At 43.0% G+C, this 21504-nt stretch overlaps 2 protein-coding genes across 3 annotated transcripts; both read right to left on the bottom strand.

Annotated features, from left to right (window-relative positions):
• LOC115691336 (uncharacterized) lies at positions 1-2310 on the bottom strand. Of its 2 annotated transcripts, none has more exons than XM_056305737.1 (2): positions 1697-2303; positions 1-627 (listed from the first exon to the last, which is right to left on the bottom strand). In XM_056305737.1, exons 1-2 carry the CDS (start codon positions 2164-2166, stop codon positions 537-539), a joined length of 561 nt encoding a protein of 186 aa, XP_056161712.1. In that variant the 5' UTR covers positions 2167-2303; the 3' UTR covers positions 1-536. The 2 variants fall into 2 exon arrangements, with proteins under 2 accessions (XP_056161712.1, XP_030473794.2); XM_030617934.2 differs by lacking the exon at positions 1-627 and adding an exon at positions 634-1024 and having other exon boundaries at positions 1697-2310.
• Positions 2311-14435: 12125 nt separating this feature from the next.
• Positions 14436-15296, bottom strand: LOC130135904 (uncharacterized). Its single transcript, XM_056305759.1, has one exon. The coding sequence runs from the start codon at positions 15251-15253 to the stop codon at positions 14687-14689; it is 567 nt and encodes a 188-aa protein (XP_056161734.1). The 5' UTR covers positions 15254-15296; the 3' UTR covers positions 14436-14686.
• Positions 15297-21504: the final 6208 nt, after the last annotated feature.

The raw sequence follows: 21504 nt of genomic DNA, 5'->3' as shown, positions 1-21504 counted from the left end.
TCCAATAAACTGCTTACTAGATTTAAAATTTGCATAGAGAGAAAGAGCTTCACCAATGAAACATGCTTATTCTACTCGATGGACAATCAAACCTAAGTCTATCGTGGCTTCTACAATTGCAACATTATGCCCTTCTTTTCTTTTCTTTTTTTTTTGTCTTTTGCTAACGGACATGCCTACTGAAAATACATGATTATTGAGAGCTAATCCACTCAAAACCAAGATGCATCGCTTTTAACTACCGAAGGTACAAGTTATATTTTCCTCTGGACTTCACAAATTCACAATGACATAATTGCAAATCCGAATGACAACCCCCACGACAATCGAGGCAGCCGCAATGGACAACAACTATCGGAACTTCACCTTCTCCATCGGCATGATCGCGAAGATCAAGGCCCCGCAAGTCATCAGCATCGAGACCGTTACAACAACCACCTCGAGGAAAAAAGGGAAGCCCCGAGTGAGGTTGATTATGAGGAAGACTGATGAGGAGAGGGCGAGCGTGTTGCATGTCTAGAACACGTGGAAGACTGTCATGTCATGTCCGAGGTGTAGATGGCCCACCCCACCTTGTGATTGTACTCGTCCTCATGCCAAACCCTCGCAAGGGGGGTTGGTGCCGGCCTGGAAAGTCACAGCGGCGATCAGGGTGGCCACCACGAGGAGGTAGTTGCGGACCTCATCGGGCTTATTTTCTCCCTTCAGGGTCGAACAAGGGCTTGGAAAACTTCCTTATGAAAATTGGTGTGGCGGATTGCTCATGATTTGCATAGAAGTAGGAGGGCATGTCTTATAAACGAGTGAATCGCTTTAAAAGAGGCAAAATCGGAAAGTAGAAACTGACGCTTGAGTCATTGTTTACCATTTCTTCTTTTCTTGGTTTAGAGATTGAGAAGAATCAAAGTCGCGTTTGGCTATTAGTGGTACAGTGTCTTGCGCACATGGGTGGCTTCTCATTTGCCAAAATTGCAACAAAGCTGAATGTTGATTGCACGAGAGTCCCGACCTTTGTGGACCACGCCTGTGAGTGGGAACCTTTGTGTCATCATGAAAACTAATTGCTCTTTTGTGTCCATTTTAGAAACGTGAACTATTCCCTTCTTTATTTCTTCACTCTAATTTCACTTCTATCCTTTTCTTTCAAATATTAAGGTATTCTACCATTAGGTGATATTGGACCAAAATACCATTTGTCTAGGAGAATTTACAGCAAATTTAGAAACATATCATTTTGGAATTATTGCAACGACCCAAATTTAAAGACATACACCATAAATGAGTTAACTTTATATCACGATGAATTACTTTTAAACAAGAAGTAACGATGGGTCTTAAGTCAAATTGGAATCATGGTAACAACCCTACCTGCTCTATTTGGGTCGTGTCCTCAGAAGGAATATTCTAAGTGAAACATAAAACGACGATTATTTAGAAATAGGTGTTTATTTATAAATCACTTAGTATGGTCTCCCTCGTTTGACATGAGATCTTAAAACGTAAATATGAAACATGCTTATTCTACTCCGCACTGCCATCAAAACCAAAGTCAATTTTGGCTTCCACAATTGCAACATTACGCTCTTTTTATTCCTGTATTTTGCCTACTGAAAACACATGATCGTTGAGATATGACTTTTAATTACCCGACTTGCCACTTTCCTGCTCCTTATTTGACAATTTGCTCATGACATACTTGCAAATCTGAATGACAGTCCTCACGAGGACCGGAGCTGCCGCGGTGGACAACAAGTACCGGAACTTCAACATCTTCCTCTCCCTTGGGGTGATTGCGAAGATCGAGGCCCCGTAAGTTATCACCATCGAGACAGTGGCGACAACCACCTCAAGGAAGAAAGGGAAGCCCCAGGTGAGGGAGATAATGAGGACGATTGATGAGGAGAGGGCGAGCGTGTTGCACGTCAGGAACACGAAGAAGGCCGTCTCGTCTGAGGCATATATGGCCCGTCCCACCTTGTCCCCTTCCTGCCAGACCCCGCCCGGGGGGTTTACGCCAGCCTGGAAGGTCACGGCAGCGATTAGGGTCGCCACCACGAGGAGGACGTTGCGGACCTCGTCGGGCTTATCTTTCCCCTTGTGGTCGAACAAGTTCTTGAACTTCTGCCTTATGGAGCATGGGCGCGATGTAGTGGCCATGATTGGCATGGAATTAGAAGGGTATGTCTTATTAGCAGTTGAACGGCCTTAAAAGAGGCAAAACCGGAAGAAGCGATACCAAGAAGTAGAAATCTACAATCGAGTCATGGTTTACAACTTCTTTGTCTTGGTCTCGAGACTGAGAAGAATCAAAGTCGCGTCTGGCTATTGGTAGGGATTTGAGTGGCTCTTCAATTATTGAAATTGCAATGAAGCTGAATGTTTATCGCACGAGAGTCCCCACCTTCGTGGACCAGGCCTGTGTGTGAGTGGGAACCTTTTTGTCATCGCGAAAACCAATTTGTTCTCGTGTCGTTTTCCGGAGGGGAATCTAAAGTTAGGTCGTTTTTTCTAGCATCAATTCCGGTTCGTGAATGCTTTGATCATTTGAACGATTGGATCGTATGAAGTCTACATGAAAGCCACGTGAAACGAAATCAATTATTGATATGTAATAGGTGCGCGTACACCCTGGCGAAGACAATTTGTAGTGGGTTTTTGATGGTTTTTTTACCATCAAAAACCCCAAACTGGTACATCTGTGACAATTTTACCCTGAACTTACCACAAAAAACCCCAAACTGGTACATATGTGACAATTTTACCATGAATTAAAATTTTAATATTTTTATTTTTTTATTTTTTTTCGAATTTTTATTTATTTATTTATTTATTTCCTTTTATTTATTTTTTCTTTATCTTCAACCTCTGGCCGATCGCCTGTCCGGCGATGCCCGTGGAGAGCAGAAGCTGGGCAGCGAGCCGCCTTACGGCGCGCCGGACGAGGGCCAGCTCCTCCCTAGATCCGTGAGGGCGACCCTCGCCGGTATCGAGCGAGGCCGCCCTCGCTGCGTCCGAGCGAGGGTCGCCCTCGCGGCGTCGGCGAGGGCCGCCCTCGCCGGCGGCTCGAGCGAGGGCCGCCCTCGCCCGCCCAGGGCAAGGGCGATCCTCGCCCGGCTCGGGCCGCGAGCCGAGGGCGGCCCTCGCTGCGTCGGGCGAGGTCGCCCCTCGCCGGCGTCGGAGGGCCGCCCTCGCCGCGTCGGCCGAGGTCGTCCTCGCCCGCCTAGGCAAGGCGACCCTCACCCGACTCGAGGCGAGGGCGACCCTCGCTGCGTCGGCGAGGGTCGCCTCGGCGGCCCTGGCCGAGGCCCTCGCTGGGCGGCGAGACTGCCCTCACTGAGTCGGGCGAGGCGGCCCTCGCTAGATCCGGCAAGGGTCGCCCTTGCCGAGTCGAGCGAGGGCGGCCCTTGCCCGGCCCGCCGAGGCGGCCCTCGCGGCTTAGCCTGCGGCGGTCGGCGGATGGCGGCCGCCGAGGTTGAAGTGAAGAAAAAAAAATAAAAGAAAAGAAAAGAAAAGAAAAATTCAAAAAAATTCAAAAAAATAATATTAAAAATTAGTTAGGGTAAAATTGTCACGGGTGTATCAGTTTGGGGTTTTTTATGGTCAAAAAAATAGTTTGGGGTAAATGTGTCACAAGTGTACCAGTTTAGGATTTTTCATGGTATTAACCCTAATATAAATACCCACAACTTTTTTTTTTATATATATATCCTCTATTACAGTTCCATCCAAAGTATATTTGTCACACTGATATAAGTTCACAAAAAAAAAAAAGTTTGGTGTAGGGTTTTAGTGACACAAAAAAAATGTTTGGGTTATTTGTATCAAAATGGACATAATTTGAGAATTTTTGTGGTACTAACCCTTCTTTGTTTTCTACTCCGATTTCACTTTTATCGTTTTCTTTCAAAGATTAGGATATTCTACCGTTAGGTGGTATTCGATCAAACTACCCTTTCTTTGGGAAAATTTATACCAAATATCAAAACATGCTCACTTTCCCTTTCTCTCTCTCTCTCCCTCCCCTTTTCCCTCCCCACTATTGGCACTAATACACCCGCACAACGGGACTTGCTATCGTGCCACCGTCATCGGACCCTATCCCATCGCTGCCCACGTCTACCATCATCACTATCGAGCTCACGCTCATCGGCGTGGCATTGTGCTTTCTCTCCCCAGTCTTCGCTTCTATCCACGTCAAGGACAGAGAAAGACTCGAGGGTTGCAGCCCCACAGGTCACCTCACATCCTTGGACAAAACCAAATCTGGCATTGCCCTAGGCAAGACTCGGACTTGGCGTGGAAGCCCGTCCCGACGTACAATGTAGAGGGGGACGTGTGCAGAGGGATAAGTGATGTTGATGGGTGCCTAGGAATGGGCCCCTGGCAATGGCGGCATTGTCGCGGGGGGTGGGGTGGGGTGGGGGGTGGTGTGTTTGTGGGGGGGTTGTCGTTCATAGTTAGCGTGTGCATGGGTGACTATGCCGATGGACCTTATGGCAAAATGGTAAAGAATAAATAGGGAAAAAAAAGTGAAAAGATGAGGAAAAAAGTATGACCGATCCGAGCCTTCCAATTTCCTTGTTATTGATGTGTCCGGAGCTTAGGGGTAACTTAACCTAACGTTTAAAGGATCCTAACTCGAGACGATCTCTATCCTTCTTTCAAAACCACTAACTTGCACTTTGAGTTTTGTTATTCGGCTTCGGAATAATAGACACAATCATCCACCACTATCATGGAATCGTCGTTCTTTTCAGCCAATAATTCTCACTTTTCGATGTCCACCCACATAAAATCCCAACTCTTAGCCCTCCAACATCTTTACCGTCCTGCCTCATCAATCTCCCTACCTTAGAGGGTGGCCTTGCTCTCTGAACCTCCACAATTTTGCCACCATAGGTCTCTGTCTCCTCTACGACCACTCAGATAATCTTTCTCTAACCCCTCCATGGCTCCGTCTGCAACTTTGCCGCCTCAGCCTGGTGAGAACATCGCGGACCATAGACAAGAGGTCAACAATGATTGTCGCGACCGAACTCCCGAGCCCTTTTTTATCGAACATGCAAAAAGAAGGGGGGTTCGCCTGGTACGTGCTAAGTCTAGGTTTGGGACTTAACTCGGGCTCTCCCAAGCCCATACCATATCGCGACTTAGGGTTTAAGTTTCTTAACATGCAGGTGATTTATATCAAGGAGTCGCCACTAATCGATTTGGGGTGGGCGGATTAGAAACCCAAATAGGGTGATGGGAGAATCACTTTATTTCTACGAACCAGAGATTAACTGAGTTCGGGGACTTGGTTACACTAGTTGGATAACTAATGCCCTTTTGGTACCATTTTACCCTGTTCATTTTTTTAAAACATTTATCAGGCAATTTGGATTGATTTTTGGACTTTTCTCCTAACATGTGAGGTGATCAAGCGAGTGCATAATCAGAAACGATCAGCAGTCAGGAACACAACAATTCATGCAGCCTAAGGTTCTAACCTTAACTAAGTCAGATGACATTCAAAAACACAACAGCTCATGCAATTGTATTAAAAACATGCATAATAATACAACGGTAATAAAAACTAACATGCAAAATATTACCGCGCAATTCTCAGGCTTGTCTAATTTAAACAAGACAAAAATATGCATAATAATACTACAATAAATTAAACATTTAGAATATATCACACAATAATATTTTTTGAAAAAAAGATCTTTTCTTTTTTTATTTTTAAAAAAAAAATTTCGAAAAAAAAAATAATAATAAAGAAAAAGAAGAAAAAAAAATTTAAATTTTAAAATTTTTTTTGAAAATTTTTATTTTTTAAAATAAAATAATAATATAATATTAAACCGGGTCGGGTCGGATCCGACCCGGTTCAACTGATCCGACCCGGTCAACCTGATCCGACCCGGCGTTGACCCGGCCTGATCACCGAACCGGCCGGCCGACCGACCCGGGTCAATGGATCCGACCCCGCTGGGACTGTGGCCTGCCTGCTGATCCGGTCATTTAATCCAACCCGAGTCAACGGATCCGACCCGGCGTTGACCCGGCCTGGATCTATCGATTCGGCCTGTCCGACCCGAACTCGTTGCACTCCGCGGGGAGAAACGCCTGGAGCCAAAATTGGCCGTCCGCCGGCCGACCCAAACCGGCGCCGCCCCCAAAATGACCTCCTAGTACCAACATTAAGCTACACCACTCACTGAGGCAGCGTCGGACCTGTCGTTCGCCGGCCGTGACAGACAAAACCGGCCTCATTGAGGCATTTTGTCGAACACCTGGCATGCGCGGTGGAAATCGGCCCGATTTCGACCTCCTCCCGTGGCACGGTCGGCTCCGGCAGGCTGGGCCGACGTTCGATCATGAAGTGGGGACCGGGACCGCGACGGTGTGGGCGGGGAATCGCGCGACTCGGCCGGCGCGAGTCCCGGCCGGACCGCGTGCAAAAACGAGGGAGGACAGAGGTGATCGGGACCCGGGGATGCTTCACTTGGCTGACGGCCAGCGCTGGCCGGGCGGCTTACGGCGGTCCGCGAAGGCGGCAACGCCGCTGGTTGGTTACACTGTTCCGGTGGTTCGCTCTCTCTCTCTCTCTCTCTCTATTCTCGCCCTCTCTGTCTTCTCTCTTGCTCTGTTTTTCTCTCCCTCCGGCCGACCGGGCGGCTTTGGCTGCTTCACGGCAACGGCGACGCTGATGGTTCGCTCCGGCGTACTCCCGACCTGCTTTCTCTCTCTCTATTCTCAGCTCTCTTTCTCTCTGTTCTCTCTATGTTTCTCTCTATGCTCAAACCGACCGAGAAAAAGACCCCGCTCTCTCTCTCTCTCTTCTGGCCTGTATAGGCCGACGACCACGCTCACTCTCTGCTCCGTTGCGTCTGCTGACGACGGCCTGCACCGGCCTACTCTGGCCCGCGACTTTCACGAACGTTTAGGCCGGTGCAGAGGGGGGGTCGATTCTGTGAGGACGCAGAGAGAGAAGGAGAGAGAGAGGGAGCCCGGGAGATAGGGAAGACGGGACTGGCCTTAATGGCCAGTCCCTGTGGCGTGTTCCCCCGGCCCTCCTCTGGCCTGATGGAGACGGCGCGGAGCTGCTCCGCCGCTCGTCGTTCTGCGTCAGCTGCAGGGGTGAACAGGGAAAGAGAAAGGGACGTCGGCGGAGGAGAAGGAAGGAGGAGAAGGTGCTGGGCCGGGCTAGGCCCAGCCGCGCGGGGGGAGAAAAAAAAGAAAACGAAGTGGGCTGGGCCCGCGTGGGGGAGAAAGAGAAAGAAAAGAACAGGAAAGGGAGCGGGTCGGGGGCCCGCGCGGGGGGGAAAAGAGAAAAGAAAAAGAAAAGGGCCGGGTAGGCCCGGCCCCGACTCGGCCCAACTCGAATTTTTTTTTTAATTAATCTTCTCTAATAGACCCTATTAATGCAAAATGTGCCTAATTTCTATATGCAATGCATTTAAATTGAAATATTTTTGTTTTAGGAATTAAAGAAAATTAATTCCTAAATTTTGTGCAATTAATTTTGGGCAAATTAAAAATAGGTGTCAACAATGATGAAAATGACTATGTAGTTATGGTCCAGAACCAGGCCGTCTGACCTTGATGTGGACTTTTCTTGCTCTTATAGAGCTCATGAAGCTTGCGAGAAGCTGGTCCTTGCAAAGTTTGCATTCAAAAGAGAGAGGTAGAGATGGAGAGACAATGTTTGCATTGCGGTAGAGTAGCGACTAAGGTGCATCTGTTCGAGGGTTTGTTGTCGGAAACTAACGATTATGTCTTATGGGTTGTCGTCCACACACAAATGACTATAAGGGATCTTATGTTCGGGTCAACGACCTGAGTTATGACACATGCGCCGTAGTCCATAAGATTTTTGAGGTACTTTTGGCTCTATTTTTTAGGAAAATTATCAAAAGTCTCAAACCTATTATAATTGTGCCAATTCAGTTTAAAACATTTTTTTGGCCAATTGAGTCTTAAACCTTTTGAATTTGTGCAAATTCAGTCAATCCGACTAATTTTTGCTGGAAAATTATTGAGATAAGACGCCGGCCATCTTATGTGGCGCAGCCGGCACTAGCGTGAATAATTTTTAATGATTAATTTATTAATTAATTATTCTTTTCTTTCCTTATTTCTTCCTCGAGCTAGTCGCTGCTAATTGCTGGCAAGAGGAGAGGTCTAGTGAGGTCGACCTTGTTGGTCACTGGAGAAGGCGAGCCTTGCCCTCAAACTCGCCAGGACTGGCCGCGCCATGTACGACAGAGAAAAAATTAAAATTATTCATATTAGCGCCGGCCTCGTTACGTAGGACAGCTTGCGTTCATGTCAACGATATCCAGCCAAAATAGATTAGATTGGCACAAATGGATATTGAAAAAGGTTTAGGACTCAATTGGTAAAAAAATTGTTTTGGATTGAAGTGGCATAATAACAATAGGTTTAGAACTTTTCTGGTAATTCTCCCTCTATCTTTCATTAGATTAAGAATTTGTCTTTATCGACCATTTGGATCTGTCTTTATCGAGCTTTTGGTTAAATTAAAAAATATCTTGAAAATGCTACATATTGTACATGTCTTTGTCAAGCTTTTGCCTCGGTTTTTTTTTTTTACATATTTCAAAACTACCCCAATATCGGAAAGGCCCACTAAGATCCACGATCCCACAAAAACAAATCAAATCGTCACTATTTCCCCATTATGGTTCCCATTTTTTTTTTCAACTGGCCTCGTCGGACAGTTTTCACAAAAACAAATCCAACCGTGCATTTCCCTCCCTCTCTAACTCCTCTTCCTCGGCTAATTAGCTAATCTCACACTTCGTCACTTACATCGGGGGTTGAAGCCGGCCTGGAAAGTCACGGCATCGGTTAGGGTGGCCACCACGAGAAGGACGTTGCGGACCCTGGATGGCAAATGTTTCCCTTCGCGGTCGAAGAAGGTCTTGAGTGACTTCCTTATTTAATAGTCGGGTGGCAAATTGTCCATGATTTGCATAGAATTAGAAGGGCATGGCCTTATGAGTGGGTGAATCGCTCTAAAGGAGGCAAAATCAGTAGTATGCAAGACCAAGAAGTAGAAATTGATACATGAGTCATTGTTTACAATTTCTTTGTCTTGGTCTAGAGTCTAAGAAGAATCCAAGTCGCGTCTGGCTATTTGTAGGAAATGAGTGGCTTCTCATTTATTGAAATTGCAACAAAGCTGAATGTTTGATTGCCTGAGAGTCCCTATCTTTGTGGACCACGCCCGTGAGTGGGAACTTTTGTGTCATCATGCAGACTAATTGCTCTTTTAATAGGAAATAAATTTCGTGCTCATCAATGTTTACTGATCAATCACGCCTCTTTGACATTTGTAGTCCAATATGGTCAATCAACTAATATTCCACCATCCCAACATGACAATGTGATTCCAAGCAAGGCCACTCGAGGTTTATATAGATGTCATCCTCTTTATCGGCATATTATTAGGATTTCATCATATAAATGTTCTTCATTGTTATTTCAACGTCTCTTCTAAATCTGTAGTCCAATTTTGGTCAATGTGTTGATATTGCCATTGATTAATTCTTAATTTGTATTGCCCCGTAGAAGATCCAACCTAGAAGCTTAAGTTAATAGGTGCAAGAAGACCACACACACACACACACACATATATATATATATATATATTGTCATAAAAAAATGGAAAAATTCCAAATAAGGGCTTGAAATGCTCTTATTTTTTCAAATAAAGGCATGAAGTAGACTTTGTTTCAAATATTGGCCTGAAGTGCCATCATTTTCTCAAATAAGCATCTGAAGTGGATCTTTTTTTCGAATAAGGGCATGAAGTGGTTATATTCGTTTCAAAGAAGGGCACGATTTTCTTGATGGTCAAGGACATTTTTTTCCTTTACCTTTTTTGAATTTTTTTTTTCTCTTTTTCTCTTTCTTTTTTCCTTTCCTTTCTTTTTTCTTTTTCGGGTTTTTCTTTTCTTCTTCGCCGGTGGTCAGATCAGCGATGCTCAAAGAGGGTTGGCCGAGGGTTGCCCTTGCCCGATCTGGCGAGGGCCACCCTCGTCGGCACTTGGCGAGGCGACCCTTGCTCAAGTGAGGTGGTCCCTTGCCCGTGAAAAAAGAAAAGAAAAAAAAAGAATGAAAAAAGGGAAAAAAAAGAAAAAAATTTAAATTTTAAAATTGTCTTTGGACGACAAGGCCCTTGACTCAGGCCCTTATTTGAAAGTGCCATAGCCACTTTAGGCCCTTATTTGAAATTGACATACTTCATGCCCTTTTTGGACACAAGGTCCACTTCATATCCTTATTTGAGAAAATGAGGGCATTTCATGCCCTTATTTGGTATTTTTCCTAAAAAAATAAATTAGGGTATTTAACACTCCTTCTCACATGCAAGTAGGAACGAACAGAGCCACACACGCAAATAAACTTGGGTAGAACATGACTCTGATACCATGATAAAAATAATGCGGAATAGAGAATTAGGAATTTTCTGTATGCATTCCATAATGAATAATGCATGAGCCTATTTATAAGCTTTACAATATGACTATTTTGTTAACAAATTACAATCAATCAGGATTAGTCAAGGATGTACACAGTTAAAGAAATATATGTATAATCTTGAGAGATATTAAGAATCGAGGGAAGTATACGGAACTTCCTAATATATCTCTAACATAATAATTATTAATTTGTAATGATATTTGTCATTTTATGTCGGTTGAGTGTCCTTTCTCTTTGTAGGTAAGTAATATTTACCGGCATCCCCGAGGATTTCATAACCTTCAACAATTCCTCTTAATAAAAACTAAATGCCTTCAAGTTAAACACATCAATTTGGTCACGTTTTGACCAGATACATTCAATAGGGAAAATTGTCTAAAAAGTCATAAACCTATTGCATTTTGGTGATTCAATCCTAAACTTTTCAATTTTGCCAATTGAGTCATGAACCATTTTACTTTTGTCAATTGAATCCATCCGATCAATTTTGACTAGAAATTGATGACTTGGTTGCCGGCGGTCTTACGTGGTACGATTGGTGATGGTCGGCGCTGATGTAGATATTTTTTAATAATTTTTTTATTTTTTCTTTTCCATTTTCTTTTCTCTTTGTCTTGAGGGCCGGTAATGGTCACCGGCCGATCGACCACAAACAAGGACTAGACGCCCTCGCTAGCACTGTGTGAGGGCGTCATGGCCCTTGCAGGGTCTGGGCGAGGGCCGCGACGCCCTCACCAGATCTGGGCGTTGCAGACTTGTCCAAATCAGTTTTGGGAGTTGCGACCCTCTCCAGACCCTGTGAAGGCTGCAACGCCCTCACCGGATTTGGACGTCGTGGCCTCATCTAGATCGGGCGAGCGAGTCGCGGTCCTTGCTAGAACTCGTGAGGGCCGTGGTGCCCTCATCTAGGGCCGGCAAGGGCCGCGGCGCCCTCGCTTGGCCTAAATTTGGCAAGGTCATCGCAACCCTCACCAAATTTGGGTAAGGCCGAGCACCCTCTCCTTGGCTTGAGCAAGGGCTGCGAGGGTTAGCTGGCAACCCTTGCCGGCCCTCAAGCCAATGAGAAAAGAAAAGAAACAGCAAAAGAAAAAACCAAAAAAAATTACTAAAAATTTCAAAAAATTATTTAAAAAGTTAAAAAAAATGTCCACGTTAGCGTTGACAGTTGTCAATTATGCCATGCAGGACCGCCGGTGACCATGCCATCAATTTTCGGGCAAAACTGGTCGGATGGACTCTATTGGCAAAATATAAAAATATTTATGATTCAATTGGGAAAATTAAAGATTTATGACCGAATTGGCCAAAGTGCAACATGTTTAGGATTTTTTTGACAATTTTTCCCGTTCAATACGATACATCTTCCATGCAAATTTGAAGAAATTGAATATAGAAAGATTATAAGACTCGAAAATTAGTATATTTTGTTTCAGTCTATGCACATGATACACGCCTAATCAATTATTAAATTTAGGTGGAATTTAGAGTCAAAAGGACAGGTAAGTTGTTGCCAAAACTTGATCGGGTCAAGTTAGAGTTTGAGTTGAGATATCGTTAGTGCAAAAAGATGGTGAATGGTTAGGCATAAACAACCAACAGGGACGGCCTAATTCCCTAAAAAACCCCAAACTTTAGGTCAAGTCCAAAATCCATCTCAAATTTTTTTTTTGTCTTAGAAAAAACCCTAAACTTTAGGTATAGTCCCAAATCTGCCTTGAACTTTTTTTTTGTCTTAGAAAAAATCCCAAACTTTAAGTCCAATCTCAAATCTGCCCCAAATTTTGTTTTGTGTAAAAAAATGACCAAAATTCAATTTATTTTAAAAAATATACCTCCTGATCCAGTCTCAACTTGACGTGGCGCTTCCATGTCGATAGCGAATCCACATCAACAAAGTAATGAGGCTTTTTTTTAGAAAAAGAAATGTTCGGAGCAAATTTGGATTGAACCTAAAATTTTTTTTTTAATTAAAAAAAGTTTTTTGGAGTGGATTTGTTATCGTCCCTAACTTTCATATCCTAAAATGGTTTTCTTTTGGAGAATTTCAAAAAAGTTTATTGGGTTGGATTTGTTATTGAAATGGAAATGCAACGCCGGCTTGTTCCTATCGCTCAATTACTTTGCTGATGTGGATTTGTTATCGATGTAGAAGTGCCACATCAAGTTGGGATCGAATTACAAAGGTATATTTTTGAAAATAAATTGGAATTTCCTAATTTTTTTTACACAAAACAAAATTCGAGGTAGATTTGGGACTGAACTTAAAGTTTGAGGTTTTTTTTTAGACAAAAAAAGTTCGGGGCAGATTTGGGACCGGACCTAAAGCTAGGGGTTTCTTTTTAGACAAAAAAAATTCGGAACAAATTTAAAACTTAACCTAAAGTTTTGAGTTTTTTAGGGAATTCGCCCTAACAGGGACAGGGACAGAGCCAACTAATCTTGGCCCCGTCATCCTTGACGGAGCCGGATTGTATCTGTCAACGAGGGTGGAGGTCCGCCATGCTACTTTGGGTGGAGTGAGAGAGAGAGAGACAACGGGTGTGCCTAGGACTGAAGGACGACTTGCCGCGCGAAAGGAAAACTTGGGCGGCGCGAGGGGAAGATTTGGGCAGCAATCAATGAGTGGGCGACAGTCGCAGTTGGGGGTTCTGTAATGAACGAATAGAGAGAGAACGGAGAGGGGATAGAATTGATGTGAGAGTGGGATGACCATTTTGGTGACGAGAAGTGTGTAATGACGTTTACATGTCCTAGCTGTTGCCTTAACACTCCGGCCCGGTGTAGCTAGAAAGAGGAGTGTAATAGAAGTAATCCACGTACAAATCTTTTGAGTCGTACCGAAGATCGAACAAGACCACCTGATGTTGGATGATATCCATCAAACCTAATTGAGCAAATCAAAATCCGCCAAAAACCTTTACAGGAAGTCGAATTAACGTAACTAAATCGATTGAATCTGTTGGTCTGAGATGGTTTTGAAAACACTAACTAATGTAAGAAGACGGAGATGCAATCTGGATAAAATTAGGAAACCGTGAAGCAAAGTTTACATTATTTGGGTCACGAAATTTGCACTCTCACGTCGTCGGCACATGTGCCAAAAGCATATGGTTGAGGAATTATCTCTTTGTAAAATATAAGTTTACAACCACCTAATACATCAATCCTAGTACGAATCCTCGTGCTCATTATACACCCCTTATGCACATATGACACCGATGTTATTTTTCTTCATTCAACATCACTACACGAATGTCAATGAATATAAATGCCCTACTCCTAGGGGACAGTTCAATTATTATGATTTGGACCTCTTATTTCAGGATTGCAAATGAACACCATTCAAATTACTTTTGAGATGCTATGACATCATCTTAGTGAGTTTTTGATAACTATGAGTGTTAGGAGTTACTTTATTTCACAATCAATCACTTTCATATAATTAAAGATGGGTTTTAAGTTAATTTGCAATTATTACAATAACTCAACTTGCCCCAATCATGTCATGTTCTCAAAAGAAATAATTTGAGCGACAATGCGGATCATGTTCTCAAAAGGAATAAAAGATGGGTTTTAAGTCAATTTGCAATTATTATAATAACTCAACCTACTCTAGTCGTGTCATGTTCGCAAAAGGAATAATTTGAGCTACACCATGAAACAGTGACTATTTAAGAGCGAGTGTTCATTTGTGAATTACTCGATTTGGTCTCTCTTTCAATATGGGAGTTTTTAGATGTCAGAAATGCACCCCAATTAAAAGAAGCGGAACTTTTGAGACATCACAATTCTTCTCTGGGACATAGGCGGAGCGATGATGTCCATTTAATCTTTAAATTAACAAGATTCCAATCCCTCCCTCCCTCCCTCCCTCCCTCACTGTCATTGTTGTTGTGATTCATATTTCTTTTTCATAATTTGTAATCGAAAGACAGCAATCCACGAACGGTCTACATACAGACGATTTATTGATCTCACAAAGTGCTTACAAGATTTAAAACTTACATAGAGAGAAATAGCTTCATCAACGACACATGCTTATTCTACTCCGCAGACCATCACGACCAAAGTCATTTGCGGTTTCTACAACTGCAACATTGTGCCTTTCTCTCTCTCTTTCGCTAATTGACACGCCAACCGAAAACACACTATTATTAAGAGCTAATCCACTAAAAACCATGATGCATCATCACTTTTGACTACCCGACGTTCTTGCTTTTTTTTTTTCCGACATGACGTACTGGTAAATCAGAATGGCAACCCTCACGATAACCGGAACCGCTGCAATGGACAACAACGACTCGCCCGCCGTGAAGGCGCTTGGCGTGATCGCGAAGATCGAGGCCCCGTAAGTTATCCCCATCGAGGCCATCGCGACGACCACCTCGAGGAAGAAAGGGTAGCCCAGGGTGAGGTAGATTAGGAGATACATCGATGTGGAAAAGGCGAGCGTGTTGAACGCTAGGAACACGTAGAAGGCCGTCTCGTCCGAGGCGTAAACGGCCCGCCCCGCCTCGCGTTCCAGCTGACCCGTCGTCACATTCATCTCCTTGTCCTCCTGCCAGACCCCGCCGGGGGGATTCACACAGGCTTGGAAGGTCACGGCGGCGATCAGGGCGGCCACCACGATGTGGAAATCTTGGAACTTCAGGGTCTCCGCATTCCCTGGCTCATCTTTCCCTGGCTGACCTTTCCCTCTGAGTTTAGACAAAAAGAACTCGAGAAACCCCTTTATGGAATAATGGGGCTCCGCCATGATTTGCGTAGAATTAGAAGGGTGCGTCTTACGAGTGAGTGAATCGCTTTTAAATAGGCAAAATCGGAAGAAGCAAGACCCAAGGAGTAGACGTTGACGCTCGAGTCAATGTATATAATTTCTTTCTCTTGGTCTAGAGACGGCTGCGTACGGTAACATTTCTGATCCGAAAACAATTTTATTCGGAAATAACTTTTTCTATTTTTATTTCGTACGACGAGTTTCTGAGCAAAAGAATGAGTTTAGTAACTGTACAAAATTTTCATTCTCGAAATAAAAAATGAATAAAAAAGTGTTTATTACAACCTTAATTTTTTTTTAAAATTTTTAATTATTTTCTGAGATTTTTAAATTTTGTTTTCTTTTTTCTTTTTTTTCCTTCTTCTTTCTTCCTCCTCTAGCCGATCGTAGGGCCTCGGCAATGGTCGGAGATCGGCCAGAGATGAGGGCCTGTGAGGTCGACCTCGCCAGCCATCGTCGAGGCTCGGCGATTGGCTAAAGGATGAAGTAGAAGGAAGAAGAAAAAAATAGAAAAAGAAAATGACCTTGTTTTAGAAATTATTCCCAAAAATAAAATAGTAAATTTTTTTTTATTTCTTGTTTCTTTCTAAATTCATTCCCTGATCATTTTCCTTTTTACAAACAAAATTCTATTTTATTTTTCTATTTCGGAGATCAAAATAACAAAAAAATAAAGAAAAAGAAACATTATCGAAGGGGGCGCTAGAAACAATCCCAAGTTGCGTCTGGCTTCTAGTAGGAAATTTGTCCCTTCCTTTGTGGGACCAGGCCTGTTGATTAGGTCTTACGTGTCCTTTCCTTTGTCCTTTCCTTTTGGGAGATTCTAGAATTAGGGGATTTTCTTGATATAAATTCGGGTTTGATCATTTAAACAGTTCTATCGCATGAGGTTCTACATGACAGTCTCGTGAAATAAAAACCAACAACGATGGATTTGGACCAGATGCACGTACACAGCCTGGCATAGGCAATAGTGTCTCTTGGGGGTGGGGCCAATCTAAACGGATCACATTTAATTATTTAATTCATAAAGAAAGGGAAAAATTTTAAATATAGACATAAAGTATCATTATTTTTAAAATAAAAACCAGAAGTTATCACAATAATTTCAAATAAATGCATAAACCGACCACGGTCATTTTAAATAACGGCTCGACTGTGCCAGCCTACTAGATATTTTGATCGGTCAAGAGCATTTTCGTCCAAAAATAATTTTAATCTAAAATCTAATTTAATTAGATTAAAAATTGAGAAAACTAAAAGTCTTTTAAAAAGAAGGAAAAAATACAGGTGAGAGGGCTCCCTTCCATAACGCATGCTCTGTGGATTAAACGAGCACTTTCATCTTGCATTTTCAATAGGTATAGTTAGTTTGTTTGAACGTAGGAGTATGAATAGTGTTCCATCACTAAAATAAGCTCCTGTAATGCCATCTATTGTACCTTTTACTCCGAAGTATGAAATGCCTCAATTCTTAGGCATTCGGCGTTGATGCCAATCGATGAATAGATCGATTGGTCACAAACAAGAAACAACCAAGAGGGGGATAAATTGATTCTCTAAGGAAACTCGAAACTTTTTCGTATAAAGTGCTAGACAGGCCATCGGGCGTTTGTAGAAGTAGTTATCTTTTATCAACAGAAATGAAAGTGTAAGTACTCCGATCAAGTAATGATGCAATCTGAATGTCCTAAAGATGCATGAAAACATCAATTCATGGGAAGTCGAACTTTCTCGGTATGGCCACTATCATGATGCAAATAATATCGCCAAAAAGCTGAGCTAAGTGCTGACCGAAGAGCTAACGCGACCCCTGAATTTTCCAACTGTACTTTCTGGCTGGCATCCATTCCAAGGAGATGAAGACGAACATGACAGGACGTGGACTGCTGGACAGAGATGATCCTTAGCGCAAGCGACAAAAAAAGAAAGAATGGTATTAAAAATGTAAAAAAATAAAAAATATTATGTATAGCGCTCGCTTTAATATCAAATTTTTTTTCGAATAATTTAAGTGTCATTCACTTAAGTGTCATCTTCGATTTGAGTTACCGGAAGTCCGACTTGATCATATTTTATTAATTTCTTAGTCCTATGTGACTCGTCAGCGTGCCTAGTCGACATATAACCCTAAACAACGTCGTCTAAAAGTTGTAAATAGAAATCATTTGAGTGCCAAATTTTGTTTAAAGTGATCATTTCAGTGCTAGTTGTGTGACGTCGTTTTGGACATCCACGTGGATTGGATTTTTTGATAAATATGCCAAGTCATAATAAATTTTTTTATTATAAATGTCATGTAATCAATTTGATTGGAATTAGCACTTAAGGCTCCGTTCGTTTGGCGGAAAATATTCTCCCGGAAAATATTTTCCGGGTTTTCCGGTGTTCGGGGGGCGGAAAACGTTTTCCATGGGAAAATATTTTCCTTCCCCCCTCACAAAATAGCCTAAGTCTACGGAAAATGACTTCCGCTTCTTCAAAAGCGGAAATCATTTTCCGGAGCTTCTTCTTCTTCTTCTTCATTAAGGTCGCCGGCCGCCGCTGGGATAGCTTCGGCCACGCCGGCCGCCGGCCGCCGCCCGGCGCCGGGTAGCCGCCGCGCCGGTGCCGCCGTAGCCGGCCGCCGCCGCCGTCGGCCGCCGGCCGCCGCCCGCCGGACGCCGCCCGCCGGGATGCGCCGCCGCTGCCGGACGCCGCTGCCGACGCCGGACGCTGACGCCGGACGCTGCCGCCGGACGCTGGATGACGCTGACAGCCGACGTTGCCGCTGGACGCCGGACGCTGACGCCGGATGCTTTGACGCCGGACGCCGGACGTTGGCTATCTGCTGTTTGGCTGCTGCTGGCGGCTGGTCGCACGGCTGCTGCCGGACGCTGGACGTTGGCTGCCGGTTGGCTTACCGCCGGACGCCGGATGTTGGTTGCCGGTCGTCGGCTACTGCCGGACGCCGACGTTGGCCGCCGGCCGCCGGCTGTTGGCCGCCATGCTGCCGGGCCGCCGGCGACCGCTGCGGCCGCCGCCCGCTGTCGCTGGCGACCGCCGCCGCGCCCGGCCGCCGCCGCCGCCGGACGTTGGTCGTCGGTCGCCGGCCGCCGCCGCCGGACGTTGGCCGTCGGTCGCCGGCGAAAAATATTTTCCGAAACTTTTTCATATTGGTCGCCGAACACCGGAAAATTATGTTTCGGGAAAACATTTTCCAGGAAAATGACTTCCGGGAAAATATTTTCCAAAAGGAGAATATTTTCCGCCAAACGAACGGAGCCTAAGTGACCGTTTTTTTTCCGATTTGGCATTTAAGTGTTCGTTTTTTCTCTGATTTGGCACTTAAGTGATAAAAAAAAAACTTTTGGCACTAAAGTAAGTATCGCACGTAACTTTTGGTACTTCTAATATTCTTCTCCCTACAAAAAAGATTATGGATGCTTCGGAGATAATTATCTCCAAAGAGGGTAATAGAGCTCTCCATTTGTCTAATAATTTAGCAAATATTCAATGTTAAGTCTGATTTATTAGCTTTGTCAGTTAAATTTTGCGAAAAACAGTAAAATGTGGTCGACTATAGGATGTGGTCGACTTTGTACGGGAGGACTTGATCGAGCATCTGCCGATATAGGATGTTGTTGATTTGAGGATTCAATTTTGATTATAAAAACTAAAATGTTAGGGGTGGATTCTTTTCATGGAAACAACACGATTTGATTCCATTATTGAAATTGTTGTTTATAATAATTAAGAAAATTAGTCGACACAAAATATTTTCATTAGTAATAATAATCTATACCTAAACATTTTCGTTCATGATAAAAAAAAGTTCTTAATTCAATTTTGAGCAACGTAAGAGGTTATTTTTAAGAAAATATTTCTCAAATAATTTATTTTTTACGAAACAAATGCACGATAACACCCAATTGGATTTCGAGCGTAAGTCCGAGGTTTTTGCTTTAATTATACATCGATTTTGTTAAGTAGTTCTCTGCATTTGCCAATTCGCTTTAAGAGCTTCTTCGCCCAAATCTTAATATGGATTTCCCCAATTCAATCTCGCTTGTGAAAAAAATTATATATCTAATCTCCTAATTAATGTTAGGAGCGATCAGTAGAAGGCCGATACATTCATCCGAGGTGTTGACACCTAAATTTTGGCGATCCAATTAGTCATTTATTACATAGAAAATTAGGAATCGATCCCGGTCCCTAGAAAAAAAATTAGTTAAATTGTATATAAATTAGGAGCATTTGCATATAGTAATAGGTTCATATAATTGCATTTGCATTGGACTAGCAATGGATAGACTTAAGCGCTAGATTAAGGAGGATTGATCTCGTGATTAAATTTACGATTTCGTCATCGAATTCTTGGCAAATAAAAGCAATCGGCCTGCTATTCATATGTGAAATATGTGATTGTTTTCATGCCGGCAAATCTACAAATTAAAGTACAAAAAAAAAAGGAAAGAAAAGAAAATGCTCTTGGTTCAAGCAAGGAGGAAATATGGACAGCATAAATTTGGCTCGGCAGAAAGAGATACATGACCTCAATCAAATAAGATATTCACATGGAATCAGTCAACCAGGGAAAGAAATAATTGATTGGGAAAATAATATATGGGAAGGTCGGTTCCTGTACAGTATAAATAGACTATCGCTTAGCCAAGGAGAGGGGGGGCTTCAGAATTCACAGCAGAAGAGAAGGAATACACGGCCACACTAAGGGAGAGAACGCCAGTGAGACCAGAGAAGAAAGCCCTTCTTTTCCTTGAAGGACCCGTGTCGCTGCCCTGTCTCTGGGACCGAACTTCATGCCTTCGCATCACCACGTTTCTGACTTTCTAGCGTTTCTTCAAGTGTCCTCGATCGCTAACTAGCATCTCGAAGCGAATTTTGGCAGATTTCAAGGCGAGGTCCGAGAAGTCCCCGGTCAAGTCTCCTCTGTCCAGGGAGTTCCAAGCAACGCCGGCGAGCCCCCTTGCACCGTTCCAGCTCCGACGAAATTCCAGCACGCTCGTACCACTTTCCCCACGGCCAGACCGGTGGCCGCGAAGGTCCTGTTGCTGCTCCCCTGCTGCCGTGGTGTCCGTGAGCCCGGAGCCTAGCCGAGCAGCCCCTGCCCCATCGTCGGCCACCAACCGTCGCTGTCCCGAGATCCGGAATTCCGATCTGCCGCAAATTCAAATTTGGAATATATCAGCGAAATTAGGTAAGATCATTATCCGAAATATTTAATTTATTAAGTTTTCGGTGTTTGAATATTTCGTGGATATTCTTTGGTGGTTAGCTATATATCTTAGGATAATGTTTGTGATATTCACAATATCCTAAGATACTCCGAATTATGATTTTTTCCTTATTCAGCAACGTACTTGGACGATTATCTGACCTTAACCTTAAGGTACGATACGCGGCCGTACGGAAACATCGTTATCTTATCCATAAGCACTTGGATACGATAATAGATTTTATCTGTTTCAAATTCAAACAATCGGCTTTCCGTCGATGTCTATAACCACATAGCTATGACCGTTGGTTTGATTCATTTTCCTAATTCGAACATGATAAGAGAGATCTTGTGGATCGCGTGGATGGTTGGTCTTTTATTGTTATCTTGTGTGTGATTTATTTTCCTTTTAAATAAAGACAATCCAAAAATATGTTAGTTAAGATTTAAATTAGGAATTTTGCATGTTCAAGGAATCCTAAATGTATCTAAAAGATAGGATAATTATCTTATTTAAATTGGGATTTAGGGTAGTTTATTTACTAGTTTAAATTAGGGATTGTTCTAGCCTCAATAGATTATTTAGGATATTTAATTATTTCTAATTTTCATAAAAATACCAAAAAAGAAGTTGTCCTAGAATAAATAAAGCTGCTTGTTTTAGGGTAGATCGCATGTTAATTTAGGCATTTTATTTATTTCTAATTTCATTGGAAAAATACCAAAAATAAATCATTTGTCCGTCTTTAGAAATAGGTCATATAGCCGAATGACATATAGTCCGCATGTTAGGGTTCATTAATCGCATGTCATAATTTGTACGTCATTGCACTTAGGCTAATTTCATTAATATAAAGAGAAAACCCAAAAAGAATATGCCGATTGAGTGAACTGCTTTGTTAATTAGAAATCATATTAGGATTATCTGTATGATTTTAGCTAATAATGCAGATGCTTGCGTTGCTTTAAGGTACGTTATTATCCTAATCTAGCAATTTATTTACCGCTTTCC

This window comes from Syzygium oleosum, unplaced genomic scaffold (assembly GCF_021117445.2).
Source record: "Syzygium oleosum isolate NSW1041296 unplaced genomic scaffold, Sole_v2.1 Sole_v2.39, whole genome shotgun sequence".
Classification (NCBI taxonomy): domain Eukaryota; kingdom Viridiplantae; phylum Streptophyta; class Magnoliopsida; order Myrtales; family Myrtaceae; genus Syzygium; species Syzygium oleosum.
The sequence above is the reverse complement of the archived record's forward strand: the minus strand, read 5'-3'. Positions and strand labels throughout refer to the sequence as shown.

What these genes read in the sequence shown, in the direction of transcription:
- LOC130135904 (XM_056305759.1), bottom strand. Translation starts at nt 15,253, where the DNA reads ATGGCGGAGCCCCATTATTCCATAAAGGGGTTTCTCGAGTTCTTTTTG.
- LOC115691336 (XM_030617934.2), bottom strand. Translation starts at nt 2,166, where the DNA reads ATGCCAATCATGGCCACTACATCGCGCCCATGCTCCATAAGGCAGAAG. An exon ending in ACTGTCATTCAGATTTGCAA is followed by an intron (nt 1,025 to 1,696) that starts GTATGTCATGAG and finishes TCCCACTCACAG; the next exon opens with GCGTGGTCCACAAAGGTCGG.